Source organism: Dipodomys spectabilis, unplaced genomic scaffold, assembly GCF_019054845.1.
Source record: "Dipodomys spectabilis isolate Male_0828 unplaced genomic scaffold, ASM1905484v1 ptg000125l, whole genome shotgun sequence".
Lineage (NCBI taxonomy): Eukaryota > Metazoa > Chordata > Mammalia > Rodentia > Heteromyidae > Dipodomys > Dipodomys spectabilis.
This window is the reverse complement of record NW_024870802.1, coordinates 20,057,201-20,070,636: the sequence shown is the minus strand read 5'-3', so window position 1 is coordinate 20,070,636 and position 13,436 is coordinate 20,057,201. Positions and strand designations below refer to the sequence as shown.

General features: G+C 33.8%; 1 protein-coding gene across 1 annotated transcript in view; it reads left to right on the top strand.

Annotated features, from left to right (window-relative positions):
- Hectd2 (HECT domain E3 ubiquitin protein ligase 2) overlaps positions 1-13,436 on the top strand; it is a 70,660-nt gene that overhangs the window by 44,299 nt on the left and 12,925 nt on the right. The window contains exons 11-15 of the mRNA XM_042689310.1: positions 2,100-2,196; positions 5,592-5,699; positions 6,637-6,769; positions 7,977-8,065; positions 11,585-11,743. Coding sequence (XP_042545244.1) covers positions 2,100-2,196; positions 5,592-5,699; positions 6,637-6,769; positions 7,977-8,065; positions 11,585-11,743 — 586 coding nt within the window. The remainder of the gene's footprint in view (positions 1-2,099; positions 2,197-5,591; positions 5,700-6,636; positions 6,770-7,976; positions 8,066-11,584; positions 11,744-13,436) is intronic.

Below are 13,436 nucleotides of genomic sequence, written 5' to 3'. Positions count from 1 at the left end.
TCTGACATACTAGATGGTAAATATTTTCAGTTCTGTTATACATTTTTTTAGCACAAAACAGCTTTGGACAAAATATAAATGAGTATGTCTGTGTTCCAAATAAAACAGATGGTAAACCTTCCTTCTCCTAGGGACCATGTTTGCCAGTACCTAATTTATCACATTGATCACACGTACTGTACACTTACATTCACTCCTTTTGTCCCTTATTCTGAAGAAAAAGTGGTTGCATGTTAATTACTGTGTAAAAAGAATAGATATTACAGAGAAAGACTTCACCATAGATCATTTGATACAATTGATTTTCAAAATACCTGACCATATTCTTTAATGCACTACACTTTATATACACACTCGGTTTGGATTACTGTAAGATAAGAAGAGTATCACAAATATAATTTATTCCTAATCCAAGAAATATCTAGAAGATTGCCTTTATTCTAAAAGAGACTAGAAAATACAGTATAGATAAAAATAATAACTTCAAAACCCTAGATGCATTGCTAAATTGCTAAACTTTCCCAAGACCCTGTCTTACCAAAATTGGCCTAAAATATTGAATGACCTTTGGGACATGTTAGTCCACATCTGACACCCAGAATTAAACAAAAATGTTTCTGGATACTCTAGTCAGTCTTATGGTATTTTCTAGCAAAGTGTTATAAAAATACTTTTCCTCACCTTTAAAGTACAGTAGACATGAAACAACTCGTATTTCAATGACATCTTTAACAGAGTGCTTCTCTAACCATTGCAACTGTGGCACAGAAAATACATACCAAATGAATTATACAGGACTTTAGATAATGTAATCACAGCCCATCAAGCTGGCTTGAACTTGAGTGTGTTCTGGAATCTTAGGGCAAATCACCTCTGACCATAAGCAGACTTATCCAGGTTTATCTGGGTACTTCATGCATATCTCATCATTTTTTGTGTATGCCATAACAAGAGAAAGGTTGAGAAGCATTGGTTTTAAAGTTTGTAATGAAGCTGATAATGTGTCCTATGAAATTTACTGCATTTTATTTTCCAATTTTTAGTTATTACTAGTGATTCAAAGTTACTACATACGAGTACTGAACAATCCCTATTGTTTAACAGTTTTGTCTCAGAGCAGAAGCAGTCTCATGTTCAGTTTATACTAGGACTATCTCCTTTTTCTTATAATGTCTTCATTGTGCCCAGTTGTCGCAAATATACCACCTGTCAGCTGAGATGGATCTCAACTATGACTAATTAATTCATAACAGCCACTTCTAGGCAAGTGCTCCACCACTGAGTTATACACCCATCAGCCACGTGATCACTTCTGATGGGAATCTCACTGCTAAGGTGTTACTGCTGCCATATTCATGCTTCATACAATACATTTATGTCTATGTACTTTATGGCTTTTGTTCATAGTATAAGAATGGATTCTTACCTATAAGTGAGGTTATTTATATTACAGCATTAAGTTACAAGTACACCATTAAATAATGTACTAAGAGCAACATAATTTTCCTAATCATCAGTTGGTCTTAAATTTATTACTGTCTGAGCAGGAAGCATAGCTCAGTGATAAAGTACCTGCCTAGCAAGCACAAGGTCCTGAGTTGAAACCCCAGTACCTTTAACAAAAAATACTATTTTGTTTTTTTGTGTGCTACAGTTATTGCTATGTTTTTTTCATTTATGACACACAGCAGAAGTAGCCTTTTAATAGTGGATACTTATATAATTTGAGCATATGAGTTTTCTGTCCTGTTTCTTCTTCATAATACCATTGCTTCCCAGTTCTGGTGTTTTCCTTGTTTTTTCCAAGTGATAATAGATGACTGAATAAGCTGTAATTCTTTATACAAGCAATGAGCATGATTAGCACACATTTCAGAAGATTATATATAGTTTCCTTCTGAGAATAAAAGCACTGCATATTTAGTAATGGCAACATTCTTCACAGGGCTGTGGGAATTAAGTGATAAATCATTTCACAAATGGTAAAACACAATACAAAAGTAATGTTTTATTACTAGAATGGGTACCTTAAATTCCCTTAGTATAATTTTGCTAAAAATACACCATTTTGCTTTTTTCTGTTTTCACTTGTTAAGCAGGTTTTCCTTCTGTCAGTACCCGTTCGTTATTTCTATAGCTGCCAAAAAAATCATTATTCAGAGAGACTCAGAGCAACAGATGATAAGCATCGCAAGGGTAAGCCAGCTATAAGACTACTTATGCTAACTATAATAAATATAGTAAATAAAAATAAGTCAGCTGTCTGTTGGATTGTTTCTAGCATAATCTGAAAATGTTAAAAATAAAATTACAAAGTGCTTAAACCTGTAGGCAGTACGGGAGAGAAGACACACCTCATCTAATCAACTTATTATATTACAAATGTAGCAGAAGAGTCAGTGTTTCTCACAGACTCATATTTCTAGGAGCTTGTTGGACCTCATTCTATATAATTCTCTTCCTGTTCAGGTTACAAGCAGATCACTGATGAAACTTAGGGTGAAGTGATGAGGATCTTTAAAAGACAAATGAGTAAAACCATTGTAGTATGTTCTAGGCTTTATAAAAATCAGAAACAGCCAAGAAATTAGAAAAGTATATCTCTTGGAGAACTAGGAAACATACCCACGAAGTTGTGAATGATGTTTTTGTTTTTGTTTTACTTGGCTCCTAGGAAACTGAGATAGATGCATGGAGATCCGTGAAAGCTAGGATAGCAGTCAGGCTGACATTAGACAGATTATAGAACACAGTAAAGCTCATATTTAGGCCTATCCATGAACATCCCCTACCATTTACCAAACAGAAAAGTTACATTTGTGTAATAGATTAAATGAGGTTTTTGTTGTTGTTTTATTTGGGAGGGGCCTGGTGTAAAGTCAGGGTTTTAGCTTTGCTCGGCTGTTGCTCTAATACTTGAGCCAGACTTCCAGCCCTATTTTTCGCTGGTTATTTTGGAGATAAGAGTCTTATGAACTTTTCTGTCCAGGCCAGCCTCTACCTGAGATCCTTCCACTCTTGGCTTCCTGAATAGCTAGGATTACCTAGTCATCAGTACCTGGCTAAAATTAATTTAGTTTTCTTTTTTTTGGTTTTTAGTACTTGGATTTAATCTCAGGGCCTTAGTTAGTGCTCAAGACTAGTTAGTGTTCTACCACTTCTGGCTTTTTTTGGTGATTAGTTGGACATAACAGTATCACAGACTTTCCTGCCTGGGCTGGCACTGAACCACAATCCTCAGATCTCAGTCTTCTGAGTAGCTAAGATTATATATGTGAGCCAACAGTGCTCAGTACAGCTCTAATGAGCTTTATTTAATTAGTGCTGTAGACTGTATATTTAAGAACATATATCCAGTTCCTACTCATGTTACATTATTGCTCCACAATTTTAAAAATTAAAAGGAAGCTTGAGTATAATCTAAGTAAAATGCAGAATATATGAAGAATATAAAACCTAAACCCTAAATTGCAATACTTCCAATTACTGTAAAAATAAGAATTATATAATAGTTAGTAATTTAGTTCCCAGAGATATTTTTTTCTATCATAAACAAAGATAAAAGCATTCAGTGGCTGGTGACATCCTAGAGTCGTCTTATACTGTGTGAGAATATTACAGGAAAATTTATTGCCTTTAGCTCTTAAGGGAATTCCAAATTCACATTCCTCCCACCCCCCTGAAGAATGAGTTTAAACAGATATATATGGCATCTGAATTGTTACTCGATTTTGAACAGATATAGTCTCAAAAATGAAGTTTTTCATTTTGATACTGTATAATATAACTTTCCTAGTACTTTTCCTCATTGGGCTATGTATTTATTATGTTTTAATGAAAATCTAAAGAGCTAGAAGATTGTCCAGATTTTTCTTAAAATATTGTCTTTTGTCATTCACCCTTAAAATACTAAATATTGTTTTTTTTCTGGAATTTTTCTTATACTTAAAAGGAAAATGGCAGGTATAGCCTAGCTCACAGAGCATGGAAGGAAGTGAGTAGAGATTGGAGAGCCAAGTAGCATTATTACTTCCTAGAAAGGTTTCCCAACAATTTAACTTGTAAACTGCAATTTTAGTTTAAATTAATAACTGGTTATTATTTTGACACAGGACAGCCCTATTGGTAGTTAAATGTAAGCAAGAGCTTTTATGCTACAGTCTAAAGCTGCAAAAGAAGTTCCACTGAAATGACTTCCTCAGTCAGACTGTCTAGAATTCTTACTTTTATTATGTTACTTCTTTCATTTTTTATTAATATGAATTCCTAATAGGAAGAAAAATGACTAAGTTTGTTTGCCATCCTCATACTAATATAAATTTATGTTTTGTTCATCTACATCATAATTGCTCTCTAGGAGCTATGCTAGAACAGAAGATAGGAATGATAGATAAAAGAACATACACAACACAGAATTCTGTCTCAAATGAAGATCTTTTTAGTAATAGAGAACTCAGTGAAGCAAAACACAGTTAAAAGCACTTAGCATTGGATATTGGAGCAGTGGAGAAAGCTCTTAAGTGTTTTGTTGTAGTAAGCAGTATAATACAGAATATAATGTGGAATTCGAAGTACCCTTTTAAGTTATATAGTTTTCATAGATTAAAAACGTCTTTTATCTACTAAAAGTAAATTACTATATGTACTTCAAATGTCTGAAATGCTCATCTTTAATCTGTACAAAAACTTGTTTCATTGTTATCAAAGAATATGGAATAGTCTGATAGATTATTTAGGTAAATGAATATAGAAGCATGTAAATTTTATATGATAAATGACCTATATTCCTTATATTTTAGTATGTTGGTTTTTATATACTTAGTGATTTAATTTTTAAGAGCTATGAGAAACAGATACTTTAACTTTTACAAGCATAACTATTAGTGCTATTTTAGTAAATTTTCTTTAGTATTTTCCCTATATGGGAAAACTTAGAAGAGTTGAAGCAGTATTATATATAATTTGTTCATTGCTTTCCTTAGGTGTATCTTTCTTATAGTATTTACATGGTTTTCAAAACCATCATTCTTAGTGGCTGTAGCTGCATTCGATTTCATTAGCTAGGTATGTCTTAAGATAGTTAACAATCTTGGCTTTTGTGGCTACAGCTGTATAAACAACTAGCATTATATGAAAAAAGGTATGGATGTTAAAATTTTTTATAATGTTGATCAATTACTTTCTAAAAGTAGAATAATTGTGCGTTTAGAGTAAATTCACTGTCTAAAATACCTTAAGTCTGGGTTTATTATCAGAAGTATTTACCATGATTTAAATATTCCCATTTTATATTTGTATTTATGAAAGAAAAAACTTCATTATTTAAGAGATGAGACAAATGTGAACTGTAATGCACTGTTCTTTATATAGAAGTCAATTCATTTTTAGTCCTCCCTATGTGCTCCCTTTGGCAATTGTTTCAGAATAAAGCATTTTCACAAATCAAGGTGTTATAGTTGATTTTATGAAATTGTTTATATAAGTAGTGGCACAGGCAATAATTAAGAGATTTTTGACTGAAGTATTTAAATGTTTTAAATGAAAGCATAATATAATTAAAAGTGAAAATGTTTACTCTCTTATTTAATTAGCAAAGTCTGGTGGATAAAGTATCTCGAAGACAGAGACCTGATATGAATATGTTATTTCTAAATATGAAAGTAAGGCGGACACATCTGGTTAGCGATTCACTTGATGAGGTATAATATATTCTAAGATATATTAATTTCTTTAAATTCTTAAATATGATTCATTACTTAAGTCGTAGAAACCTATTTTTTTGTTGTTGGTTATGGGGCTTGAACTCTGGGTCTGGGCGCTGTCCCTCAGCTCTTCAGCTCATGGCTAGTGCTCTTCCACTTGAGCCATAGCACCACTTTCAGCTTTTACTGTTGCTGTGGTGCTAAGGAATCAAACCCAGGGCCTCATGAGGCAAGGCAAGCAGTCTACCACTGAGCCACCTTCTCAGCCCCAGAAAGCTATTTTTTATTTCTATCTGCATATTAGGTATATCTCCTTAAAATTTGAAGCCATAGTTTAAATCAGTTTTATATAGTTAAGCTTTATATTCATTTTTATGATTATTGATGGTATGTTGTTATTGCACTCAAAAAGGACTAAGAACACTTAAATGAGTAACTCCTGTTTCTTAGTATTACCTGAATTCTAGACTCACCCATCTCTGACTTGATAGATATGTTATGTAATTTATGCAAGTCCTAGATTATCTGTAAAATTGTAAGTTGAAACTACAGATTCTATTGGGCATACTCAAGTCCACATAAATACTGATTGTATATATACATGAAGCTTCCTGAAGATAATGACTGGTTTATTTATCTGACTTTTTAAAAATTCAATGTTCAAGAAATGTTAGAAGAAAATTAATTATTTTATGGTATAGTCTACTAAATTAAAATTCTGGTGGGCAATATGATATTGGAGGCTAACCTTGGACAGGACACATTATCTGTAAAACAACCAAACACCTTGTTCACTGGCAAATTTGGGATGGATGGATGGATTGGTGGGTTTTGTAAATTAGATAGACTGTCTTAACAGTTTCCAGAATCAAAACCAGTTAATTCTCTTTTCACTGGCCTTGGTTCTTTTCTTCTATATAATTTCTTCAAATAGTTAACCCGGAAAAGAGCAGACCTGAAAAAGAAGTTAAAAGTTACATTTGTAGGAGAAGCTGGTTTGGATATGGGTGGCTTGACTAAAGAATGGTTCCTTCTTCTAAATCGCCAAATTTTTCATCCCGATTATGGTGAGTTTTTCATTTTGATGAAGTCTTTTTTTCATAAGTGTTAGGAGTCAAGTAGTAACTTATTTTTAATCTACTTTATGATTTTGCATACTTGTGTCAATGATAAATGACATATTTTTATTGTAAAGATACTGTACAGAGGAGTTACAGTTACATGAGCAAGATGAGTCCATTTCCTGTTGAGCATGGTCCCCCCCCCCCCCTTTGTGTTAATTAATTACTGAATGACCTTTTTTTTGGGGGGGGGGTGTCCAGTAGTGGGCCTGAACTCTGGGCTTGGGCGCTGTCCCTCAGCTCTTCAGCTCAAGGCTAGTGCTCTACCACTCGAGCCACAGTGCCACTTCTGGCTTTTTTTTTTTTTCTGCTTATGTGGTGCTTAGGAATTGAACCCAGGGCCTCATGCATGCAAGGCAAGTGCTCTACCACTGAGCCACCTTCCCAGCCCTGAATGACTATTTTTAACATTAAAAAAACTTTTTAACCAAATTGATGATTGCAATGGTAATTACCTGATTGGGAATGCAGCACAAGATGTATTCAGGTTGCAAGTATATATTTGTGAAGAAACCCATAGCTTTCCTGAATAGGCCAAATGCCTAAAAATAAAATAAAAATAAACAATATCCAACATTAAACACCAAAACTAGTTTGCTCTACACTAGTATTTGAAACCTCTGTCATTAGTGAGTCATTTTAAGGAATGGATTAATTTCTTTAGAAGAAATAAGGTCTTTAAACTTAAATTTTACTTAGCTAAACCACTTATATAAAGGGAAGTTTTTAGTAGTTTTCTTATTGATATGTAATATAGAAATAGACACATAAAGTCTGGTGGTAGGAAACAGAAGTAGGAATGATATGGATAAATTGATTTCTCCATATGACATGCAAAATTATTTATGAGCATTAACATGTAATTTATAGCTTATAAAATGTGTAACCTATAGTTATATATAACTTCATAAAGTTTAGTCTGCTCTTTGTCCTTCTCTATCCTTAGCTTAAAGAATAAAATGTTCTAGCTGTTTATTCAGCATGTATGTATGTATTTATATACATTGAGATTTGCCAATATTAGCCTGTTAAAGAATCTTTAAATTTTTAACATGGAAGATAGTTTGTAATTATTGCTAAAAAGGTTTATTCCTAACAGTTAATATGTCATGTACATTTTTACCATTTTTACTTTTTATTTTCTTGTTTTCAGGCATGTTTACATATCACAAGGATTCACACTGCCATTGGTTTAGCAGCTTCAAATGTGATAATTATTCTGAATTCCGATTGGTTGGAATTGTATCCTTTAAACTTTCCACTAGGAGGTGCTACTAGAGTACAGATTTTTTAAGTGGTATCTGTGTTTTAGAAAAATATTATTTTAGAAAACTAACCATTCTTGTCAAATAAGTTTTCTATAATCTCTACCATACGTATGTATGATCACAGCTGTATAATATTAGTAGATTTTATAAATTCAAAAAACTTGGATTTTTTCTGAAAAATCTCTCAAAAGATTAATTTCCTTTTCACATATAATCTAAATTATCAAAAATTTAAAACATTTTTTAAAAATCAGTGTTTCCTATTCATTATTAACTATTTTTCTGTTTACTTATTTTGTGCTTATTTCCCTATTTAGTAAACTGTACTTGTCAGAACTAAATTTAGCTCTGTAATATATTCCTGAATCCTGAGACATGAAGGAGGCATCTTTAAAAATTAAAAATTAGTGGAATGGGAATGTTTAAAACATATAACATTATTCTGTAGTGTTTTTTAATTTTATAACTCATTTGCCAATCTTTGATCACTATCAGGTATTTTATTGAAGGCATATCTCTCTGCCTTGTTAAAGTAAACACGATGCCTACACATTAATTTGGAGGCAGAGGGGGGTCAGTCATGGGGCTTGAACTCTGGGCCTGGGCGCTGTCCCTCAGCTCTTCAACTCAAGGCAAGCACTCTACCACTTGAGCCACAATGCCACTTCTGGTTTTCTGATGGTTTATTGGAGTTAAGAGTCTCACAGACTTTCTGCCCAGGGTTAACTTTGAACCATGATTCTCAGATATCAGCCTCAAGTGTGAGCCACCAGCACCTGACTCCACATTAACTTTTTAATTCTCAGAAATAAATTGTCTGTGGAAGAGAAGAGGGAAGAGTAAATAAGCAAGCACTGGAAATGCTTACATCAAAAGAAGGGAAGAAATTCAAACTTTAAGAAACAAACAGATAAACACCAGTGCACAATCAGCTGCCCTCAGTATCATTATATTCCTCCAAGAGAAGGTAGAATATTTTAAATGAAATGATTATATTTGGTTAAGGTAGGACTGGAAAGAGTAGAACAGTGTAAGTTGGAAGAATAGTGAAAAAAAATGACTGAACTATGATGAGCTTGGTACAGAGCAGTAAGACACTGATAGTTATTAAAGAAACAATTTAGAACCATCTTATTTAAGATTTTCAATCCTGAGGAATATGGAAATTGAGAAACTTGATGGGGAAACAAGATAGCAGTAGGGAAATAATACACATTGAGAGATTAAACTTATTTTGAAATTTGAATATTTAATGTGTCTAAAGGTTCAAAGTGCTAAATTCCATAACACCAAAGAATCCTGTTTTTAATTCTATCATCTATAGTACTCATGCAACAAATGTGTTTAACCTTTTTGTTTAACCTTTTTTGAAGGCCCCACCACTATACAATCACCAATTCAAGTTCCTGATATATATGATCATGCTTTAGATTTTTATATCATTGCTTAGAGTTGGATGATATTTTGATTTACTTTTATTTGTAAGATAGTATTATATCTCATTTATTATACTTTTAAAATGATGCTGCACATAAAATCATGAATTTGCCAAATACTTTGCTGTGCAGTGGGTATTAGTTTTTACTCAGTTATTACCCAAAAGATTATACTAAGCATATTTACATTTTTGTATTCCAAGTTAAATAATTAAATTCAACACTAAATTGCATTACATTATTATATTTTAGTACACATCTATAGAAATCTTTTAAAATTTGTAATAAAATGCATAGTAATAACTAAAATATTTTGAAATTTTTGTGAAGAACTATAATTTAACCATGTTTTGAAAATATAATTGTCTATGGTACAATGGACATTGGATTTAGGAATAGGGGCAATATAGTATGGGTGGGGTTTTCTAATTCTGCTGTTTGCACTACATGATCTAGTGCATCCAGAAGAAAAGCTACCTCATCCCCATCCCTGCTTCAACCAGAGCAGATCAATGAAGTGCTAAATGAAATAGGCTTCTGCATGTGAGTGCCCTGTTGCAAATCTAACAGCCTACTTCCTCACTATGAAAAATCTGATTTCAAAATTATAACATTTAAAAGTCTTCAATGAAAAATGTTACAAGTTGTCACCAGTTGGCAAAGAAGATGATACCACCATTACCAAGTTCTCAATGCTGTAGTCAATCAAAAACTAACTTCAGTATTATGTTTATCATCATCACCACTATTATCAGTTATATATTATATATATCAGTATTCTCTTGAATGCTGGTCAGTCTTTATATAGTTACTTATAAAATAGTATATCTATTCCTTAACTAACAGCCTTGATTCTGTCTTATAAATATTGGCACTCTTCCAGTGTTTTTAATTGTTTTCAGCAATTTAGTCAGCCCATATGCTTATAAATTTCCTTTTGAGACTATGAAATGAATTATTTTTAAATAATTTCATATAAAATTAACAAACATAAAATTTGATCTAAAATTTTTTAAAGAAAACAATAGACAAAGTTTATAAATATAACATCAATAACTTTTTAACTTTGACATTTAGAATAAACTCAAAGTAATGCCTTAAAGTTTTACTATAGGAGATTTCTTTTTTTTTTTTTTTTGAGGGGTCTGGTCGTGGAGCCAGAATGCTGTCCCTCAGCTCTTCAGCTCAAAGCTAGTGCTCTACCACTTGAGCCACAGCACCACTTCTGGCTTTTTTCTTTTTGCTTATGTGGTGCTGAGGAATCGAACCCAGGGCCTCAGACATGCAAGGCAAGTGCTCTACCACTGAGCCACCTTCCCAGCCCCAACTATGGGAGATTTCTTGCTCTATTAACTTACCAATAGTGTGCATATATCCATATGCTCTTTTATTTCAGCTCTTTTAACAGTATGCTTTTTTTTTTCCCCATGGTACTTGAACCCTGGACCTGAGGGCTGTCTCTGAGCTCTTCAGCTCAAGGCAAGCACTCTGCCACTTAAGCCACAGTGCTGCTTCCGGTTTTCTGGTGGTTAATTGAGGAAATAAGAGTGTCATGGACTTTGCTGACTGGGCTGGCTTTGAACCACAATCCTCAGATCTCAGCCTCCTGAGTAGCTGGGATTATAGGCATGAGCCACCAGCGCCTGGCTTGCATTTAATTTTAAAATAGCTAAAATGGTTATGTTTTCTGAAATAAGTTCTGAATAAACTTTTGCTGCTGCTTAGAAAACCACCAATTTGCTTGTTTAGATTTAGGAAATTTTTATTAGATAATTTGCAGAAATGTCTGAAGTTACTATCTACTGTAATCTTTGATAAGCTTTTCTTTTCTAGGATGATTATTTAATTCTATCAACTAAACCTTTTTACATGACTTTTGGTAATCAAGGAATTATATTACATACAGTAAGGGGAAAATAAATGAAATAGAGGAAAGGAAATGTGTGGGACTAATTAAAAATTCATTGTTAAGACTGGAAGAAATAGACTGATGCATAATTCAAAGCTCATTTGTTGCCATGGATCTTATGTTAATGCTTAACATTTAGTATGCATAGCTTATGGGACTAGCAGTTTATAACAGCATTACCTTGGATATTCGTTTCCCTCCCTGCTGTTACAAGAAATTATTGAGCCCTCCCATCGTTCCTGATGACCAAAATACACCAGTAGGCATCTGCAGTGTTACCATTGATGACTTATGTCAAATTATGCCTGTAAGTATAACTTAATTAACTTGTCCTTTAATATCTCATCTGCACAGTCTTTTTTCTTCTAATGCTGTTCTTTTAAAATATGGTTCCTTCTACTTTAAAAGTTAGTCCATTTTTGCTTAGCTTCCCCTTCTATTAAGTTTTATTTTTTAAAGTCCAGATGTGATAAAATTCCAATTACCAATCAAAATAGAAAAGATAAAGTAGACCTTTCTTAGTCACCCACACTGTAGCATGCCTAAACCCTTTAAAAATAGTGGAACAGTCTGAGAAACAGTCATTTGAAACTTGGCTCTGCCACTAACTAGCTTTGTGAACTTGGATTAGTTACTAAACCTTTCTTGAGTTGTAGTTTCCTTATGCAAACATTAGGTTTTACTAAAAATTAAAACAAATGATAACAATCATATCAAATTTATACCCAGCCTAGATTATATAAAAAATTATTTTAATGGAATGAAAATTATATGAAGTATATTAGAACATTCTAATCCATACTGTTGATCTTTTTTCATAATTTTAAATAAATTAAAAGTATTATAAGTTTTGAATAATTTTGTGTGTGTGTGCTGGTCCTGGACTTTCTTTTTTTTTTTTTTTTTTTTGTCGGCCGTGGGGCTTGAACTCTGGGCCTTGGCGCTGTCCCTCAGCTCTTCAGCTCAAGGCAAGCGCTGTACCACTTGAGATACAGCGCCACTTCCAGTTTTCTGGTGGCTTATTGGAGATAGGAGTCTCACGGTCTCTCCTGCCGGAGCTGGCTTTGAACCGCGATCCTCAGATCTCAGCCTCCTGAGTAGCTAGGCTTACAGGCGTGAGCCACCAGCGCCCGGCCTGGACTTTCTTTTCTTTAATTGGAGATAAGAATCTCATGGACTCTTCTGCCCAGGCTGGCTTCAAACCTCAATCCTCAGCTCTCAGCTTCCTTAATAGCAAGAATTACAGTCATGAGCCACGGGTACCTGGCAACTTTGAATAATTTAAAAATACTATGTTAGGGGCTGGGAAGGTGGCTCAGTGGTAGAGCACTTGCCTTGCATGCCTGAGGCCCTGGGTTCGATTCCTCAGCACCACATAAGCAAAAAGAAAAAAGCCGGAAGTAGCGTTGTGGCTCAAGTGGTAGAGTGCTAGCCTTGAGCTGAAGAGCTGAGGGACAGCGCCCAGGCCCAGAGTTCAGGCCCCACAACTGGACCCCCCCCCCAAAAAAATAAATAAAATCAAAAATAAAAATACTATGTTAGTTTTATTTTTAAAAACAAAATTAAACTAATAGGCACAGGAAGGAACTTCCTGAACAGAGTCCCAGGGTCACAACAAGTTGGAGAAAGACTCGACAAATGGGACTACCTTAAAATAAAAAGCTTCTGCACAGCTAAATCTATCGCAACTAAGCTAGAAAGACAACCAACGAATTGGGAAAAAATATTTACCAGCAATATATCAGACAAGGGGTTAACATCCTGTATATACAGGGAACTCAAGAAACTAATCCCTCCCAAGCCTAACAAACCAATTACTAAATGGGCAAGGGAACTAAAGAGAGACTTCTCAAATGAAGAAATAAAAATGGCAAAGAAACACATGAGGAAATGTTCATCATCCCTGGTGGTGAAGGAAATGCAAATAAAGACAACCCTGAGATACTACCTTACCCCAGTCAGAATGTCCCACATCCACAAATCAGCCAACGACAAATGCT